The sequence below is a fragment of the Alligator sinensis genome, unplaced genomic scaffold (genome assembly GCF_000455745.1).
Source record: "Alligator sinensis unplaced genomic scaffold, ASM45574v1 scaffold241_1, whole genome shotgun sequence".
NCBI lineage: Eukaryota > Metazoa > Chordata > Crocodylia > Alligatoridae > Alligator > Alligator sinensis.
The window spans coordinates 2,370,721-2,392,185 of NW_005841894.1; the positions used below are offsets into that span (position 1 = coordinate 2,370,721).

Sequence of the window (21,465 nt, forward strand, 5' to 3'; positions counted from 1 at the left end):
GATGTCAAAGATAAGTCTGTGGGCCAAGTCCAGTTTGCTGAGCCCTATCATCTGGGTCATGGTGAGGCCTATGGGTCATGGACTGGCCCCACATGCTGCATGTGGCACGTGTAGCTGCTGTGGGCTGCACACAAAATGTAACATCCATATTGGACTAGTCTTAGGTGCCAGATTCAGCACATGTAAAACATGCATCATGTGCCGTGGACTGGCCCCACATACCTCCTGTAGCATGTGGCACCAGAGTTGGCACATGTTATGTGTGACACAGGATTGAAGCCAGCACATGTGCTGAATCAGGCACATGGGGCCAGTCTGTGGGCTCAGTCTTGCCTGCAGACTAGCCCCACATCTCTGTAGGCCCAGATAAGTTTGAAACCCCTTCACCACAGATATCAAAGATACACCCCATGGGCCAGCATGAAACCCTAGGATCTGGCCTGTGGCCCCAGCATCACACACTGCATGCAGCACACAGCGCCAGCACAGGGTGCATATTTTATTCAATGCCTGTGCTAGCCCTGTACACTGGTTTTGGGGCCAGATTGGGCCCACAGACCATCCCTGTGCATTGAACCCAGAGTGCAGGGCTGCTCTGGGCTGGGTGCACCTGAAACATGCACCCCACACTGGCCCTATGCGCCACATGCAACCTGAACCCCAGACCAGGGCTGGCATGTGCTGTGTGCAGCACGGGGCTGGACCTAATGCTCAAGCTGCATGCAGCACAGGGGGATGATCCAAGGGGTGCACTACAGGCAGTGTCCCACTGGTCCAGCCCTGTGCGCTGGCTCTGGGGCCAGTCCAGATCAGGCCCACAGACCTGCCCTATGCACTGGAGCCAGAACATAGAGCTGATCCGGCCCAGGCACCTCATGTAGCACACGCCCCAAGCTGGCTCAGTGCATGAGCTCCAGGCTGGTGCTGGTGCATACTGCACATGGTACACAGGACTGGTCCAAGGTCCATGCTACATGAGTTGACCATGCGGGAACAGTCTTGCATGCTGGCTCCAGCACACAAGGTTCATTGGTGTGTCTGATCTGGCCATCAGATGGGCCAGATGAGTCCCTTGCCCTGAAAATACTTATTATATACTTGTATAATATAAAATAACTCAATGACGCTTGTTTGAAAGTTTTGAAAATGAATCAAACTTCCAAAAATAAATTTTAGAGAATACTTGGTAGTGTTAGAGTGCTATGAATACTTGTGCATTTATAGAAGGATGAACTTGATGCCTTTTCCATTTGATGTTGTTATAATTGCTGTGGCACAATTGTTTATTTCTGAAGTTGAGAAAGAGAGAAAACAAAACTATAAAAAGAAGACATGAGTCCTCAAGGACATCTGTTTTTTTAACATTTCCTTCCACATTACATAAGTAGTACATTTACTGAAAATATAAAAAGTGAAGATCCTGATGGCATCATAAGAGTCTATAGCTTCAAATTATTGTTTAGTGTATATAAATATACTCCACTGAAGTCAGTGAAGTTGTATAGGCTTACATCAGCCAAAGTTCTTTACTATAGAGAAAGTGTGTGGTCCTAATGGAATGACTTAGGGGTTGATTTTCTTTAACTGTATTCTTTAAAGAATTTTAAAGATAATGGATTGCATCTTTTTATTTTGCATGCAGTGGAAAATGAAGATGAGGCAGAAAGAATTCTGTTTTCCTATGGGTATGGTGCTAATGTTCCTACAACAGCGAAAAGGCGACTGAAACAAAGGTGAAGAAAATCTCCATAATTTTTCTATTCAAGCTAAACTAAATGAAAATATATTCATTATATAGTTATCATTTGGAAGCCACCTAACTTAAGTGTTTCACTGGTGTTCATAAAATTACTCAGTCTATAGAAGTAATGTTATAAAACAGGACATGATAACATGGCCTATATACCTAGGGATCTAGGGGATTATTACTTCTACAAAATGTGTGTTTCAGAAACATTGGTTATTGTTGATGCTTAATTATGAAAAACCTAAAAAAGTTGCAAAACCAAATGTGCTAAGCTATTTAGATTTATTACACATGGAAATGTATTTTAAAGTATTCAGAAAACTACTGTATTTTATAATGTAAAATTGTGAAATCAAAAGTGCAAGTGTCACAGATTTAATAAAGTCAGGATTTTGGTTTAGCATTATCTCATATGAATTGTGCACAAGGGTATAATGTCTAGCTTCTAGGCACTTGGCTTCTTGAGCTGTGTCCAAGCAAATCTGTGCACGGTTTCCAGCTCCCTGACTTCTCTAGACAGGCAGGTGCTGCAGGACAGGGCAGGGGAGGTGCTCGCCCAGGGCTCCACACCCCCAGCTGGGACTAGGTGTTTTATTGGTTAACTGTTTAACTGATATAATTAAAGGAGGTTAAACAGATAACTTTTTAAACAATATTTACATCCCTGCTTCCAGTAGCCCACTGTCAGATTTGGTATTAACAGCCTGAAACCCTCTTCTGGGCTTAGGCATGCAACTCAACCCTTTCAAAAAGAGAACAGGTATCTTTTTTTTTTCTTTTAAGAAATAGCTATAAGAGGAGCAGGGACTTGTGGTGTCCCTTGTTATTAATAGCTTAATGGCTGTAGTATTCACCCAGTGTATAAGCTCTGTTCAGCCTAATGGGATTCAAATCCACGTTCCAACTCCAGAAGAGTGTCCTAAACAACTGGCTGGTATAAAAGCAGCCTCTACCTTTTCTGTTGAAACTGTACTACTTTGGGAGGGGAAGAAAAGAAAACCCCTCAGTATTCATTGTGCCAGAAAGGAAATAAAAGTAAGTATGGCTCTATAGCCCTGTGATGAGAATAATCCAGAGGCAGGAAAAATTCTGTCTGGCCTGTGGGGCCCCTAAACAATTTAGAAAATTAATATTTATCTTCTCCTGGCTGTCTGTCAAAGATGACAGGAGCCAGGGGCAGTAGGACCCAGGGGAAGCTGGCAGGACCCAGCAGGAAGGCTGGCCCAGCCCTGTCCACCCCAGCTCTTCCCCTCACCTAGAAGCCTCTGCCTAGCAGAGCCTTCTGGCCTGGGACCATGGGTCTGTTCCCACCTCCCTGCGCTGGAGGCACATTCAAGTGGGGAGGGGAGAGGGCCACAAGGCTTGCCCCAGTCTTTGGGGCCAGGCCAGGCCAGCTCCTGCTGAGTCCCACAGTCCAGCCATGCAGCTGAGACCTACGTGGTGCAGGAGCGGCCAGCAGGTGGGCAGGGAAGTGCTGAAAGCAGCGTCACGCGGTGGGGAGGGGAGGGGAGTGGTAGTAGCAGTGTGTAGGCGCACTGAACGCAGTAGGAGTTGGGCAGGAGCGCTGGGCCAGCATCAGTGGGGCCCAGGGCGGTGTGGCAGGGGCACGGGGCCCATGCTGGCAGGGGCTCTGGAGCCAGGCTGGCTCCCCTCTCTCCCTGCTGGTGCAGCATGACTTGGCTCCATAGACCCCTGCCAGCCCAGGGCCTGGGTCCTGCGCCTCTGCTGCCCCACCCTGGGCCTCACCAGTGCTGGCTCTAGGACACTGGCGCAGGCCCCACACTCCCACCCAGCTGTCACTGCATTCCGTGTACTCACTCAGTGCCACTCCCCCCCACCTCTGCTTTCACCGCTTCCCTGCTCACCACTGCCTGCTCCTGCACTACATGTCTCCCAGCTGCACGGCCAGACTGTGGGCAGACAGGGCCTGTGCCACTACCTCAGGGCCAAGAGCAGGAGTGTGTATGTGTGCTCATGCATGCAATGAGGGAGGGAGGGACAGAGAAAGAGAGAGAGAGAGAGAGAGTGTGTGTGTGTGTGTGTCTGCACACATTCATAGGGCGAGTCCCACATTCACACCCCACCATATACATGCACCCACACCTCCCCTTGCACTGTCATATATGCAGACCTCTATACCCATCCCCTCACACACTTCAGCCACCTTCCCCCCACACAGCCCCCCAGAAACTCCATATCCACATGCACCCACATGCTTCCTCACCCCGCACCCACACCCTTCCCCACACCCCACATACCCACACACTCACAGCCCTCCACAAACCTATACCCACCCCCCATGCCTCCCACCCCCACGATGTACAAGCGTAAGACTTAATTTTAAGCTATTGTGAAATCACCTATGTATACTACACAAACACATCTAAATCAGGAGAAAAATATTTTTTAAAATCAAATTAATGAATGTTGTATATGTTCAATTCTTAGAATATAATTTGGGATTTTTCTGGTTCCAAGACAGCAAAACCCTTTGCTGAAAGGAGTACTTTCAGGGGCAAGGAGAGGGACTTCCGGTGGCAAAGGTCAGGGGTTGATGTTTGATGGGAGTTGTTTTTATGAACCTTCCCAGTCTTAAAACCCAAGTCACCCACATCCTTAGTACCATGGATACTGAGCTATTATATTATTCAGTCACCATTAACACTGTCACCATGTTTTGAATGAAAATTGCCATTGCTAGGTGTGCGATACTGTACTCATTACTTTCTTCAGAAGGTAGTATTTCTGAGCATATCATAGAAAATTAGGTTGAAAGGGACCTCAGGAGATCATCTAGTTCAATCCCCTACTCAAAGCAGGACCTTCCCCAGCCGGATGCAGAAACAATGTTAGTTGCTTAAGGAACTTTATAACATAAGTTCCAAGTGGTATCAGGAGACTGAGAGGTTATGATGATTGCACACTTGGATTTAAACACATACATTTCATCTAATTTCAACTTAATGTGCTCAAGTTCTTCACAGGATTTGGGTCTGTGATTTGTTTTTAAATCTCCTTTTAAAGTGCCAATCAAATAGTATGCTAAATCACTTGTAAAGTACCATATAAAACAAGTTTTATCATTTTATTTTATGAAAATGATTGAGTGCTACACTTTTTGGCTTTCCTTTCCAATTCACATAAAGAGGTAATTGGTGGAAGAAGCTATTGGCTATTGTCACATAAAAGCTACTTATTCCTTGTCAGTTGAAGCATTCTACTATAATTATGCACAACATTAATATAATGTTATGCAAATAATAGAGGTAATTTATAAACAAATGTCTTAGTTGCATTACAGTGGGAATGTTAACTCTACTGCAATTAAAATCTGTAACATTGAACTCTGATTACAATTTTGACCATAATAAATAGTTTTTAGTATACATTTGTACTTGATTATATTTAGGCATGAATGAAAGCTATAGCAGGCAGTTTCTGAGGCATAAATATGAGATTGTTTTGGAAAACATTCCACTTGATCTTTCTTTTTTTTTTTATTGGCACAGTGTTCACTTGGCAAGAAGGCTACTGGAGCTAGAAAAGCAAAACTCACTGCTTATAAAAGATCTGGAACATCAGAAGGAACAAGTAACACAGATTTCACAAGAGGTAAATTGCTTGGATAAAAGAGAAAATATATAAAAAGATTATAAATATAACTAATCAGCTCTTTCCAGAATATATGTTTTTACACGTATTATATTACATATTGTTGCTGTCACAAAATTACCTTACAATTAACAAAAACACGTTTATGCTAGATCTTTTCAATGCTACTTACAGTATGTTTTAAAACAGAGATCAAAAAGGAGATTATTTTATAGGCTAAACAAGAATGTAAGCTAGACAAAGTTCTAATTTCTGAACAGATGACCAACTAGCAAAACTAGTTTAGCATGCTCTTTGATAGTTATTCAACTGATATGCGTTACTTTTTACACAGATCTGTTTTCTGAATCCTTTTTGAAGACATTACTTATCTCTAGGGATCCTAGTTTTCTCTGATTAAAAAGAGCAATTTTCAAATTAAAAAAGTAACCCCAAATCTACATTTTTCAGTGATTAAAATGAAACACCAGTAATAGATAAATAATTATATTTCATTTTAATCGCAGAAAAATGTGGATTTGGGGTTACCTTATTTAATCCAAAAATTGGGGATTTTTTTTAATGAAAAAAATATCTCTCTCCACTCTCCTCTCTCCACTTTTTTCTACATTGTTCAGACTCTGAAGTCTTTGAACACAAATCTGGGATGTATCAGGGTGATAGCTGATGCTGTAAAGGAAAGGTCTATATATTTTTTACAACTTTCTTGTAACAAAGTAAATATAATAATTGATTGTAAAGTCTTTTGATATTTTACAATTCATTTTTTAATCACTTTACAGTCTAAAATCACATGTAATTTAGACAGCAAGAGTGAGTAGTGAAAACACTCTGAAACCCCACAGATTCCTAGATTTTTTTTTTTAAGAATTGCGTTTTCTTTCAGACTCATCTTAAGAACCAGTTTCATCAGTCTTATATTATCAGATGAGGCATTACAGTCATAGTGGCTTTCCAATTAAATTATCTGTGAGGTTGACTAATTTGTTTTTAAGACCCCAATTAAGTCATCTGTGAGGTTGACTAATTTGTTTTTAAGACCATCTTAGTCCTTCATTTGGATAACAGAACGTCACTGTGTCTTGTTAAATATGCTTTTAATTTTGAAAAAGCTATGACTGACATTTTTGTGGCATATTATAAGTACTTTTTCACACTTTAAAAAGATACGTTGAAGGTAGGTTTACAGTAATCTTGAACTGGGAGGACATGTGGAAGGACTCTCCTCTCTCAGACTTCTATTTAATTTCTATCTTCTGTTTAGAAACTAAACTTTCCTTGGTGCAGACACCTCTGTGAATAATGCCAGGTATTAAAGCATGCTACAATCTTTCCAGTCTGCAGCATGTAGAGTTCAGGTAGGTTCTTCACTGCAAACCATTGACATGCATTTGCCTAGCAGTTTCCAAACATACAGATAAAGGCAAAGCAGTCCTTAAAAGCAGGTCACTCTCAATCTTTTCCACAAAATCTTGCTGAAGAAGGCCAAGAAATTTCCTGAATCTTTGCCCACATTGTACATACAAGGTGGTTAAAGAAAGTGTGTCTATATCTACACCAGATTTTTACAATCTCACTTGCCACAGTGTGGAGCAGTGGACCAGTCAAAGTACTACACAAACCTTCACAACCGTTTTATGAAACCACAGCAGGACGATTAGTCCAAGCTCCTATAGCAGCATATAAAGCCAAAGTTACCTCTCAGATTTTATATAGCGCTGAAGTATGGACCGCTAGTAATGATGTAGACATACCTCAGAACAAGTTTCTTAGGGCTCTTCTGGCTCTTCCTCTCTCAACTCCTGCATCTTTTTTGAGATTAGAGATGGGATTGGATTCTATTTTAACTAATGTTATTATTAGAATTGTCGGATTTTGTTTTAAAATCCTTCTCTTTTTACCATTTTATCTGCTTAAATTATGCTACATAGAAGATATTAATAATCCCCCACCTCTCCAATCACCCTGGTTAGCTTTTCTTTCCCGTACTTTGCACTTTCTGGGATGGGATACTATCTCAAAAATAATGAAAGATTTTCTCCCCCATAGAAAAGGTTCGGGTTTTCCAGAGGATATGAGATATTATCAGGCAGAATGATTTTGCAGTGCCTAGGGCTACTCATATTGCCCCTTTATGTACTTTCTGGAAATTAGAGTGGAGGGAGAAAGGTATTTACAGTTGGATCTCAATAATAAATGACGATCCTCTTTGACTAGACTCAGGATCGAACAGATGCCCACAGCTGTTCTGGCTGGACGTAGATTTTCCATTCCAAGGGCTAAAAGTTGTTGCCCAGTCTGTCTAGGAGTTTTGGAAAATACTATCCACTTTGTTTTAGAATGTTCTTTATATAATGACATAAGGAGAACCTATTTATTACCGTTCTTGCAGAAATTGAAACATTTTTCAAATAGAGAGAAATGAATCTGGCTTTTACAACAAACAGATCCAAATTTAGTAAACCATCTTGCAATTTTTGCTTATAAGGCTGGGGCGATTGGCATTAAATATCCTTTATTTCTGATATGACTGATACATTTTAACATTAGATTTTATTTTATTGTCTCAATTGTGCATCTGTGTACAACAGTATTATAGATTCATGTCTTTATTTACTACTGTATTTATTTATATTAATATTTTTATGTTGGTGGGCTCTATTTTTAGTATAATATTTGTAGTTCGGTTACTTTGTTCAAACTTATTTATATTATGGTCGTATGCATGCTATGTCATTTTCGGGAACATGACATTTAGCCAGAATCCTTAATAAATGGAAATTGAATTGAACCTTCACAACCAGACTACATAACAGTTATGTTACCTTCACTGGATTACTTCTGTGTGGTTGCAGCAAATGGATACCAGTACTACAATTTTCTCTCTCCACATCCCTAACCAAATTTCCTTTCTGAGAAAGACAAAAAGCCAACAACTCTTGCTGCCAGTCTGGAATGTGGGAAAAGACTTTCTTAGTCCTGGTGGCAAATGTGTTGGCCTAAGATTTGGATTTCAGAGGAGGATCATGGAAGGTCCTTGCTGAGCATGTTCAACTAAGCTCTGAGCGCCCCTGTAAAGCACCAAAGTGTCTTGTGTATCAGCATTCCCCACGTTTAGTTCAAGTGCCCCTGCCATCATTTTGAAGCACAGGGACGCTAATGCATGAGCTACAGAGGCTGGCTGGAGCATGGTAATTAAGGCTCTCCAGCAGACTCAATCCAGTTTGCTCCATCACGCTGTAATTACAGTTCATCCAAGCAGCCTCACAGCATGTCTACAAGCACCCTTTGACATAGAGCTTCCTGTTGTACTGTTTGGGACATCAGCCTTGACACTGTACCCCCTCAACTTTGAAGAGGAAAATACCCCTTTTCCCAGGAGCTGACCAAAGAAGGAACTCTGAGGGAGGGATGCTGTAGACCACAGGGGTAGCCAGGGACAAAGAGAAGCCACTGTCTCAAGCCAGTGGTTTGCCCCTCAAGAACCATGCCAGGGCTGGCTTCAAGAGACCTTATGTGAGAGAGACCAGACAAGGCTTCTTCTTAAGGAGTCCCATGGTGGAGCTTTCCTTGAAAGTGATGTGATCTGTGACAGTAGCACAAAGGGATTTGATGTCTTCCTGCTAATTTTATTGTGTTATCATTAATGGACATCTGACATAAGGATTTAATTGTCAGATTTGTTAGCTTTTTCTCTCCTAGTATAAGGATCCTTTTTTCTCTCTGTTCTTATAAAGCCACACAGTTACTGAGAATGAGGCTTCATTTAGCTTCTACAAGTAGCTTCTACAAGTGAGTGTATCTTGAAATAGACAAGTCTAATGCTTTTTATTGAGGTTAACTGAGGATGTTGTATTGTCTTTTGAATTTCTGAGTATAAATGATAACTAATTTTGGTAATTCAAGTGGAAGAGAATTATTTTATCAGTGTAACTTGGAGTGTTACCTCTGACTTAAATTTTAGGAATAAGATGAAAGGATGGGAAATTCTAAGATACCTTTTAGGCATCAACTGCTGTGGTAGTTCTATATTAGCTGGGCTTCAGTGAAGTTCTTCTCTGACCCATTTATGACTCTGACCCTGGCAAGTGTTCATGTTTATTCTGGACATATTATAGCTTTGAGACATAGTGGTAAGGGATTATAAACTATATAAGGAAAAGATGTTCAATATTTAGTGGAAGAGACTATAAAGCAAATGGAATTACTTTTGAGTCAGAAATTATAATTCCTTTTGAAAAGTTCTCTTTTGTTATTTAATGTTAAAAATGTTTGGAATATGGAGTTTAAGATAGCACTGTTCATATGTTCATACAGTTTAAATATTAAATTATTGAGTCCAACCTTCTACTATCAGCAGTCCATAAACATTACACATTGAACCCTATAACTTGTAGTTGACCAATGTGTATCTCCCATAAAGACATCCAGTCTTGATTGCAAGACATTGAGATATAATGAATCATCAATTTTCCTTAGTTATTTCTTACAAGTTTAATTACTCTTGCTCTTAAAAAGGTGTGCCTTCTATCCAATTTCAATTTTAATGGCTTCAAACTGCATAAACTGCTGCTTATTATGCATTATGTACTAGAATAAAGACCCTTATAAATGAGTACAGTACTTATATGCTAAAACCATTGATAAAATAGTTAAATAGCACCAGACCTAATATCAGCACCTACAGAATCCCAATGGAATGTCTTCATGTTTGATGTCTCTCCAATGAAGTTTGGTTTTTGAGATTTCTCAATTAGCCATTTCATAATTGTATTAGTATGTGGTTGATTTATATTCTACACTGCTAGTTTTAAATCAGAATGTTGTGCAGTATTCTTCAGTGGAGTGAGGGTGGATTCCACTACTGTACATGAACCGTCTAGCCAAGATGACCCAGGGGAGGGCATTCATGTAAGGGACATTCAAAGGAGTACCAATGCCCTGAGACACTTTCAAAGTGACAGAAAATCTGAGGCGACTAAGAGTGAACTCAGGTGTCTTTATGGGAACGCCAGATGCATGGGCAAGAAACAAGACGAGCTGGCACTCCTTCTGGCAGATGAGGAATTTGACCTCATTGGATTGACAGAAAACTGGTGGGATGATACATATGATTGGGCAGTGGATATTGAGGGATATAGGCTCTATAGGAAGGGATCAGGTTGGGAAGAAGGGAGGAGTGGTGGCCCTCTATGTGAAAGAGCGGTACCCCTCCCTGCAGGTCATATTGATTGCAGGGAGAGGTCCCTTGAGACCCTCTGGGTCAAGATACAAGGCGGTCAAGGAGTAGAGGACCTGATGGTGGGAGTCTACTCTGTAGACCTCCCTACCAAGAATCAGCAGAATCAGGAGAGCAATCAGGCATTCTCCAGGGAACTGACTGAGGCAGCCATCACTAAAGACCTAATTGTCACCATGACTTCAACTACCCTGACATCTGTTGGGAAGACCATTCATCCAGCTCCAGCAGATCAACCAACTTCTGGGCAGCTACTGACGACCTATTCTTAACACAGGCAGTGGAAGGACCGACTAGGGGTAAAGCCACTTTGGACTTAGTGCAGACCAAAGGGGAAGACATGGTAAGCGACCTGAAGATGGGAGGTACTCTGAACAACAGTGATCACAAGATGATTAGGTTCACCATCCACCAAAAGGCTGGGAATTCTGTCATAACAAAAGGCCTAGACTTCAGAAGGACAGACTTTGGTAAACTCAGGAGTCTAGTTAGAAAGGCCCTTCGCAACCAGCATCTGGATAGTTTGGGAGTTTAGGAACGGTGGTGCTTCCTTAAGTGGGCAATTTCCACTGCTCAAAAAGAGGCCATCCCCATGCAGTCAAAAAGAGGGAAAGGGCTCAAAAGACTTGCTTGGCTCAACAGGGACATTAGAGAACTTTTGAAAAAGAAAAAAAAAGCATATATGCAATGGAAAAATGGTTCAGCATTCAGAAAAGAGTACACTCATATGGCCAGGGTCTGCAGGTATGAGACACGGAAAGCCAAAGCACACATGAAGATCAAACTAGCAACTGAAATAAAGGACAACAAAAAGTCCTTCTGTAGATACATAGGGAGCAATAAAAAATCAAGCTCCACTATGGAACCCCTACTGAATACCAAGGTGCAGCCCACAGTTGATACCCGCAAAAGGCAGAGCTCCTAAATAATTGCTTTGCATCGGTATTCCTGAAATCAGACAGGAACTGGTCACCTGTCCAGAATCCCAGAGAATGTGGGAACAACAACAGTCCACATGAAATCATTCCTGAACAGGTGAGGGTACTCTTAGAACATCTGGATGATTTTAAGTCACCAGGACCAGATGACCTGCATCCGAGAACAGGCTGAGCTCATAGCAGGGCCTCTGGTGAAGCTGTTCGAAGAATTGTGGAACTCAGGAGTGGTCCCAAATGACTGGAAGAGGGCTAATGTGGTACCCATCTTTAAGAAAGGGAAGAGGGACAGCCCTGCAAAGTATAGACTGATCAGTCTGACTTTTGTCCTGGGAAAAATCTTTAAAAAAATTGTCAAGGAGGCCATCAAACACAACCTCGCAACTGGTGGGTATAACCTTCCATGCCTCTCCTCCCGAGCGTTGCGCATCTGGGTTTCTTTCGGACCTCGCCATAGCTTCCTGGACTGCACAGCCAAAGCTACCGGGAGCAGCCTTGGGTCAGCTCCCTAGGGATCTCTCCTGCCACGTCTTTGATGGTAAATGGTATTCTAGCAGGAGGATGGTGTCTGGTCCCGTCTCCCCTGGTACTCTCCCTTGGTCGTCCTCGCAGCTATTGCTTCTTGGGGCTCCACCTCACCCTGCCTAATGCCAACCATGATGTTGTCCATCGGGGCCGGTGTTCTGGCCCTCACCGACGCTCGGTTTCTTAAGGGCTGCGGCCGTGGGCTACAGGTGGTACTTCCATCAAGCATCCGCCACGGCCCTTCTGTGTTTCCCAGCTCACGCGGTGCCTAACTCCACCCGGGCCTCAAACCCCCTTGTCGCACTGTTTCCTCCCCAGGTTTGGTACCTGCCATCTGCGTCCAGGTTCCGTCTCCATCATCTCCGCCAGTGTCCCAGTCACTGCTGTTGCTGGCCTCGGTCCACATCGGCCTCGTAAGCAACTCCTTGGACCCTCATTGGCCCAGCTTGCCCTCCATGCTCCCCTCTCTGGGGCACCACCACGTTCCTTCCTCTTCAGGATCCTCTGGGCTCTCTGGCCTCTCTGGGCCAGTTGGGGACACTACTGGTCCCCCCGGCTTCCTTCCTGCCGGGCCTTTTATCCCGGCGCCAGGTGGCCACCCAGCCAATCGCCCCCAACACACTTTTACAAAGCACACCCAAACAGACTCGGGAGCTGTTCCCCGCTCTGCCATGGGCTTTTCCTTTGATCTTCATCCACGGTGGCTCCAGCCGCCGCGTTTTCACTTTCGCTGCTATCGGCTGCCAGCGTGGCATCCCACTGCCTCTCTCCTGCCTCTGATAAGCTTCTTCCACAGTGGGGTATTAAGAAGCAACCAGCATAGCTTTGTCAAGGATAGGTCGTGCCCAACAAACCTGGTGTCCTTTTATGACCAGGTAACTAACCAGCTGGACAAGGGACATGAGGTTGACATCATTTACCTAGACTTCAGGAAGGCCTTTGATACTGTTTCCCATGAGACACTCTCAATTAAGCTGGAGGGTACTGGCCTAGACCAGTCTACAGTGAAGTGGGTTAGCAGCTGGCTTAGAGGCAGATCCCAGAGAGTTGTAATTGATGGGATGGCCTCATCCTGAAGGGCCGTCTCCAGTGGTATCACCCAGGGATCAGTGCTTGGGCCCGTGCTCTTTAACATCTTTATCAATGACTTGGATAAGGGAGTGGTAAGTACAGTAATTAAGTTTGCAAATGGCCCGAAGCTGTGGGGTAATGCGGGCGCATCTAAGGAGAGGGTAAGAATCCAGGATGATCTTGACAGACTGGTCCTATGTGCTGAATGCAGTCAGATGAGGTTTAATAGGGACAAGTGCTGGGTCCTTCATCTGGATAGGAAGAACCTTCACTATAATTATATGATGGGTGGTATTCCACTGGCTGACACTGCATCTGAAAGGGACCTGGGGGTGGCAGTCAACCAGAAGGTAAATATGAGCCTACAGTGCGATGAAGTCACCAGCAGGGCAAACAGAACTCTGGCATGCATCAGCTGATGCATTGCGAATAGATCCATAGAGGTGCTTCTCCCCGTCTATACAGTGTTGGTGAGGACACAACTTGAGTACTGTGTCCAGTTCTGGGCACTGCACTTCAGGAAGGATGTGGATAAACTTAGAAGGGTACAGAGAAGGGCCGCCCATATGTTTAGAGGCCTGGAGGATAGGTCCTACGAGAAAAGACTCTGGGAACTGCATCTGTTCAGTCTGTATAAGAGAAGACTGAGCGGTGACTTGATAGCCACCTACAAGTATGTCGGGGCGAACACCAAGATCTAGGGGAGCAACTCTTCAGAAAGGCACCCCTTGGGAAGATGAGGACCAATGGGCACAAGCTCCTTGATGAAAAATTTAGGGCAGACATAAGGACAAACTTATTTTCTGTAAGGGTATCTAGAATCTGGAACATGTTCCCAGCAGAGGTGGTACAGTTGCCATCTCTAGGGGTGTTCAAGAGGAGGCTGGACAAGCACCTCGTAGAGCTCGTTTGTGCCCAATAACCCCCTGCCCATGGCAGGGGACTGGACTCGATGATCTTACAGGTCCCTTCTGGTCCTTCTATTCTATGATTCTATGATTCAGCCTGATACATCTGTGCAGTTACCATTATTAACTAAATTTTTATTGTCATCAAAGGATGAAGTCACAGTTTGTTTTGAATAAGATCTCTTTTCCATGAAACCATGTTGTTGGGCATTAATAATATTCCCTGCCTTAAATCTTTATTAACTAAATCCTGTATCAGCTTTTCCCTTTTTTTTAAAATCTGGGATTGATTTCAAGTTACCCAACATAGAATTAGGGCCCTATCGAATTCATGGCAGAATTTGGCTGCACAGTGGCTCCTTTAATTTTGCAGGTTCTCTCCCCCCCCCCCCCCCCCCCCCCCCCCGAAGGGGGCCCCACATCTTGCCCCTGATAAGCAGGGAGCTGAAAACCACGGTTTTAAATATGGCACTGTTTTTGCCTCCTGGCAGGTCAGCACCAAGCATCAAGGTCACTGGGACCCCTCAACCAATCAACAGTGGGAGGTGGGAGCAGGGGGAATGCATGGGGGAACCTGCAAGCTTAAAGGAGCTGCCACACCACCCACTTCCTCCATGAATTCGGTAGGACCCTACCTATAATAATCCAGATCATTTTGTAATTGATTAATAGTGGCACCCCAGTGGCCCTCTGAATTTTTTCTGTATTCTGAGATATAAACATCAGCAGCATTTTTATTCCCTTACCCAGCACTTCAAGGACTTCAAGGGGGCAAGAGGGTGGAAAAGCCCCCATGGCTCACCAAAAGCATTCGGGAACGTCTCCTAGCTAAAAAGGAGGCGTACACCCAATGGAAGGGAGGGGCCATCACCAGGGAGGACTATACCTTGGTTGCTCGGGGCTGTAGAGGGGCGGTCAGGAAGGCCAAGGCGGAGATGGAACTGGGACTAGCTACCCAGATCAAAGACAACAAGAAGTCCTTCTTTAAATACATAGGGAGTAAAAAGAAGGTACCAGGTAATGTGGGGCCTCTAAAAGGCACACTAGGAAATCTGGTTGTCACTCCAGATGACAAAGCTAACCTATTTAACAATTTCTTTGCCTCCATTTTTCTGAGTAGGGACCGAGTCACCCCCCACACCAGGACCACCATAGGCCCCAGGGGAGGCGCACCCAGGCCTAGGGTCAGTGAAGATCTAGTCAGGGAACTTATGGAGGGATCAGACGTATTTAAATCAGCTGGTCCTGATGATCTCTTCCCCAGAGTGCTGAGGGAATTAGCAGAGGTCATTGCGGGACCCCTGGCACAGCTTTAGGAGCGCTCATGGTGCTCTGGTGTGGTGCCAGAGGACTGGAAAAGGGCTAATGTGGTTCCCATTTTCAAAAAAGGGAGGAAGGAGGACCCAGGAAACTATAGGCCCGTTAGTCTTACCTCGATCCTGGGTAAGCTTTTTGAGAGAATTATCCTGGCACATGTCTGCGAGGGGCCAGCAGGGAAGATTATGCTTAGGGGCAACCAACATGGGTTCATTAGAGGCAGGTCCTGTCAGACCAACCTGGTTGCCTCATAGTTTCATAGTTTCATAGTTTCAGGGTCGGAAGGGACCTAATAGATCTTCTAGCCCGACCCCCCGCCAGGGCGGGAGAACAACCCAAAAAAAAAACCACTCACCCTAAAAACAAAAACGGGACTCAAATGAGTCCAGCCAGGTAAGTATCCAGCCTCTTCTTAAAGATCCCCAGGGTAGGGGCCAGCACCACCTCCCTTGGAAGTTGGTTCCAGCTCCTAGCCGCCCTAACTGTGAAGTAGTTTTTTCGGATGTCCAATCTGTACCTCCTCTCCATCAACTTGTGCCCATTACTCCTTGTTATGCCAGCGGGGGCTAGGGGAAACAGCGTCTCCCCCAAACCCTTCTGGTTCCCCCTAGTGAGTTTATAGACGGTCACCAGGTCCCCCCTCAGCCTTCTCTTGTGGAGGCTGAATAGGTTCAAGTCCCGCAGTCTCTCACTGTAGGGTCTGCCCTGTTGTCCCCGGATCATGCGGGTGGCCCTCCTCTGGACCCTCTCCATGTTGTCCACATCCCTCCTGAAATGGGGCGCACAGAACTGGACACAATACTCCAGCTGCGGCCTGACCAGCGTCGCATAGAGGGGGAGGATCACCTCCCTGGCTCTACTCGAGATGCACCTGTGGATGCACGACAAGGTCCGGTTAGCCCTGCCAACCATGACCTCGCATTGTCGGCCCATGTTCATCTTGGAGTCAATAATGACACCAAGATCCCTTTCCGCCTCCGTGCTCTCAAGTAGGGAGCTCCCCATCGTATAAGTGTGCTGCTGGTTCCTACTACCCAAGTGCAGCACCCTGCACTTGTCCGTATTGAAACACATCCTGTTCCTGTTTGCCCACCCCTGTAACCTATCCAGATCCTTCTGCAATCTCTCTCTCCCTGCTAGCGTGCTCACCTCCCCCCAAATTTTGGTGTCATCAGCGAATTTAAACAGGTTGCTTTCCACCCCAACATCAAGATCGCTGATGAAGAAATTGAACAGCGCAGGCCCCAGGACCGAGCCCTGGGGGACTCCACTACCCACCTCCCCCCAAGTCGAGTATGATCCATCCACCACCACCCTCTGAGTGCGACCCTTCAGCCAATCTGCAATCCATCTGACTGTGTAGGCATCTATGCCACAGTCGCCTAGTTTATTAATTAGGATGGGGTGAGAGACGGTGTCAAAGGCCTTGCTGAAGTCCAGAAAGACTACATCCACCGCGACACCTGCGTCCATGGCCTTTGTGACCTGATCATAAAAGGCAATCAGGTTGGTCTGACATGATCTCCCCCTAATAAATATGGACATTATGGAGAGGGTCCAGAGGAGGGCCACTCGCATGATCGGGGGCAGCAGGGCAGGCCCTACGAGAAGAGGTTAAGGCCTCTGAACCTGTTCAGCTTCCACAAGAGAAGGCTGAGGGGGGATCTAGTGGCCATTTACCAACTAGTCAGAGGGGACCAGCAGGCATTGGGGGAGTCCCTGTTCCCCCAAGCACTGCCAGGAGTGACTAGAAATAATGGTCACAAGCTGGCAGAGGGTAGATTCAGACTAGACATCCAGAGGTGCTACTTCACTGTCAGGGCGGCTAGGATCTGGAACCAACTTCTGAGAGAAGTGGTGCTGGCTCCTACCCTGGAGGGCTTTAAGAGGAGGCTAGACAAACACCTTGCCAGGGTCGTTTGAGCCCAGTACTCTTTCCTGCCATGGCAGGGGGGTCACACTTGATGATCTACTCAGGTACCTTCCGACCCTACAAACTATGAAACTATGACTTTTGGTACAAGTCATAGTCATAGAGAAGGGACCTTGAGTGGTCATCTAGTCCATCCCACTGCCTGAGGTAGGATCATCCCTACCCGAACCATCCCGTACAAATCCATTGTCTGACTCTTAGCAAAACCACACAGTCAACCCTGACACAAAACTCAAGACACCTTAACCTGACACAGATAAAGAAGAGGGATCACAACAGCCGCCAATGTCATGCTGGTACAAAGGTTGTTAATATTCACAGGAAGAGGGCCAAGCCAGCTGCTACAGAGGAAGGCAAAGCCCCCTTCATTCCATACCAGTCTGACCAAAGGGTAAAATTCCTTCCTGATTCCCGATATGGCAATTGGTCTGACCTTGAGCAGAGGAGAAAGACCATCTAGCCAGGAACCTCTGGGTTCAAGTCCCAGCAGGAACACTGGTACACTGCAGTCAAAATCCCTAGCCTTGGCTGTGGCCAACACCCAATGGCAGGCTTTTAAAAAAAACCCTGCCATACGGAATCATAGAAAATTAGGGTTGGAAGAAACCTCAGGTGGTCATCTAGTCCAGCCCCCTGCTCAGACCAGGGCCATCTCCAATTACATCATCCCAGCTAAGGCTTTATCTAGCCAGGTCTTCAAAACCTCCAACGACAGAGATTCCACAACCTCGCTGGGTAACCTGTTCCAATGTTTTAATACCTTCCTAGTGAGAAACTTCTGAATATCTAACCTAAACTTCTCTTGCTGTAACTTGAGACCACTGCTCCTTGTTCTGTCATTTGCCACCACTGAGAACAGTCTGGCTCCATCTTCTTTTGAATCCTACTTCAGGTAGTTGAAGGCTGCTATTAAATCCCCTCTTAGTCTTCTCTTCTCTAGACTAAATAAGCCCGGTTCCCTAAACCTGTCCTCATAAGTCATGTGCTTCAGCCCCCTCACCATTTTCGTTGGACTCTCTCCAACTTGTCCACATCGCTCCAGCTTGCTCTCCCCTGGACTGTCTTCAGTTTGTCCACCTCCTTTCTGTAGTGGGGAGCCTAAAACTGGACACACTACTCTAGATGTGGCCTCACCAGTGCTGATTAGAGGGGAATAATCATTTCCTCTGACCTGCTGGCAACACTCCTACCAATGCAGCCCAGTATGCCGTTAGCCTTCTTGACAACAAGGGCATACTGCAGGCTCATATTCAGCTTATTGTCCACGGCAGCCTCCAGGTCCTTTTCTGCAGACCTGCTGCCCAGCCAGTCAGCTCCCAGCCTGTACCGGTGCGTGAGGTTGTTCCATCCTAAGTGCAGGACTTTCTGCTTGCCCTTGTTGAACCTCATGAGAATCCTTTTGGCCCAATCCTCCAATTTGTCAAGATCACTCTGAATCCCAGCCCTATCCTCCAGTGTATCTACTACTCCCCCCAGCTTGGTGTCATCTGCAAACTTGCTGAGGGTGCACTCTTTGCCATCTTCCAGGTCGTTGTTGAAGACATTGAACAAAACTGGCCCCAGAACTGATCCACTTCCCACTCGGCCCCCATCCCCCGGCAAATCTAGTTAAAGCCCGCCTCACTAGGTTAGCAAAGATGCTTTTCCCTCTCTTTGTCAGATGGATCTCATCTCTTCCCAGCAATCCTTCTTCTCCCAAACCCTGCTGGCCCCCCCTGGTGAGTTTATAGACAGCCACCAGGTCCCCCCTCAGCCTTCTCTTGCGAAGGCTGAACAGGTTCAGGTCCCGTAGCGTCTCTTCGTAGGGCCTGCTCTGCTGTCCCCAGATCATGCGGGTGGCCCTCCTCTGGACCCTGTCAATGCTGTCCACATCCCTCCTGAAGTGCGGCACCCAGAACTGAACACAGTACTCCAGCTGTGGCCTGACCAGTGCTGCATAGAGGGGGAGGATCACCTCCTTGGCCCTGCTTGAGATGCATCTGTGGTTGCACAACAAGGTACAGTTAGCCCTACTGACCGTGACCTCGCATTGTCGGCCCATGTTCATCTTGGAGTCAATGACGACTCCAAGATCTCTTTCTGCCACCATGCTTTCAAGAAGGGAGTTTCGTGCCCACCTCGCTCCAAATTTTGGTAGCATCAGCAAATTTAAACAAGCTGCTTTTACCCCGTCGTCCAAGTCACTAATAAAGAAATTGAACAATGCGGGCCCAGGGACCAAGCCCTGGGGGACTCCACTGCCCACTTCCCTCCAGGTCAAAAAAGACCCGTCCACCACTACCCTCTGAGTACGACCCTTCAGCCAATTTGCAATCCATCTGACTGTGTAGGCATCAATGCCACAGTCACCTAGTTTTTTTGATGAGAATGGGGTGGGAGACAGTGTCAAAGGCCTTGCTGAAGTCCAGAAACACTACATCCACCGCAACACCTGCGTCCAATGCTTTTGTGACCTGATCATAGAAGGCAATCGGGTTGGTCTGACAGGACCTGCCCTTAATGAAACCATGCTGGTTGCCCTTGAGCATCATCCCTGCTGCTGGCCTATCACAGATGTGCTCCTTGATGATCTTCTCAAAGATCAATCCTTCCCCTTTGAACATATGTAGCAGCAGGAGGGTAAAACAATTCCCTCTGGCTCCATTCAGCAACCAACAAAACATGGGAAATAGCCATAGAAAAGCATAAGCACAGGCACGTCTAGATCATGGCTATCCAGCCTCTTCTTGAACTCCTCCACTGATGGAGTGTCCACAACTTCCCTAGGCAGTCTATTCCACTGCCTCACTGTTTTAACAGTGAAGTATTTCCTAATATCCAATCTAAACCTACTTTGCTGCAACTTCAAGCCATTGGTCTACGCCCTAGAAAAGATAGCTAAGGAAGGATACAGGTCTATTAAATAGTAGTATTACTGTATGTTTTTTTAGCAAAACCTGTTAATTTTATGCTTTTATTATCTGTTTTATGTTTTTAGCAAAAGCTGTAAAGAAATTACTGTTACTATAAAATAATGAATAGGTTAGAAAAAGTAAATAGCAATTTACTATTTATCATCTCTCAAAGCATTGGAACTAGGGATCGTAAAATAGAAATATTGAAAGCAGCCTTAAATAAAACAAAAGGAAGTTCTTTTTTTCATACAACATGTAATGAACTCATGGGAATCATTGCCTTAAGATGTTATAGAGGCTAAAATTTAACCAGGTTTAAAAGTGGGTTAGAAAGAATCCTGCAGTGCAAGTCCATCAGCAGGTACTAAACATGATGATAGGGCTGCAGTCTCCAAATTAGGATTTCCTGGATCTCTAAATGCTGGAAACTGTAAGGAAAGAGGGGACAGATCGATCTGCATAAGCCCTGCATTAATATTCTTCCTCTCTGTGTAAGGTTCTGGAATCTCCATCCTTGGAGGTTTTTAAGACCTGGCTAGACAAAGCCTTGGCTGGGATGATATAGTTGGGGATGGTCCTGCTTTGAGCAGGGGGTTAGACTAGATGACCTTCTGACATCCCTTCCAACTATAATTTTCTATGATTCCATCTCCTTTGAGCCACTGAGAGATACAGAATACTTGGCTAGATGGGCCTGTGGTCTAACCCAGAATGGCATCTCTTATGTTCTTATGTAAATGTTTGTTTTCTCAGCATTCCTTGCTACCTCCAGTATTCTTTGGGAACCCCAGCCCAGCCGGGGCTCACTGTTAGCTACCCCACTAGTGGATTGGGGTAGGGGCCTGGGACCTTCCCCTCCTCCACAGATCTTTCCAAGCCCCCTGCCCTGGCCAGGGCAAGGAGCTCCGTACTGCCAGGACAGGGGGACATTGTGCCCTCCTGGGCTCCACCACTGGAGCCCACCCTGGTGGTGGGCAGCAGGCAACTCCCAGAGGCAGGGAACAGTCTCCCAGTCCCCGCCAGGAGACAGCTGTCTCCTGATCCTGTGCTCCCAGTCCCTGGGCTAGCACTCAGGAGGTACCTAGAGCTCACTTTAGCTGCTGGAGGGGGCCAGCAAAGGGCTGGAGGGGGCAGAAGCAAACTGCTGCCAGGAGCAGCAGATCTGCTCCCAAATGGATATACATGTATGCCCAGGGTGGGTTTCCTCCAAAGTAAATAACTCTGGAGTAAACCCATCCAGCAGCATTTGCATGTGTAGATCTGCCCAGTTTCTTAGAAAGAGTG

At 45.6% G+C, this 21,465-nt stretch overlaps 1 protein-coding gene across 3 annotated transcripts in view; it reads left to right on the forward strand.

Moving 5' to 3' along the window:
* The window catches only part of PIBF1 (progesterone immunomodulatory binding factor 1), a 194,286-nt gene that overhangs the window by 105,306 nt on the left and 67,515 nt on the right, over positions 1-21,465 (forward strand). For all 3 annotated transcript variants that reach the window (XM_006018133.2, XM_006018134.2, XM_025197308.1), the window contains 2 exons: positions 1,643-1,733; positions 5,257-5,359. In XM_006018133.2, the coding sequence (XP_006018195.1) occupies positions 1,643-1,733; positions 5,257-5,359 (194 nt within the window). The remainder of the gene's footprint in view (positions 1-1,642; positions 1,734-5,256; positions 5,360-21,465) is intronic.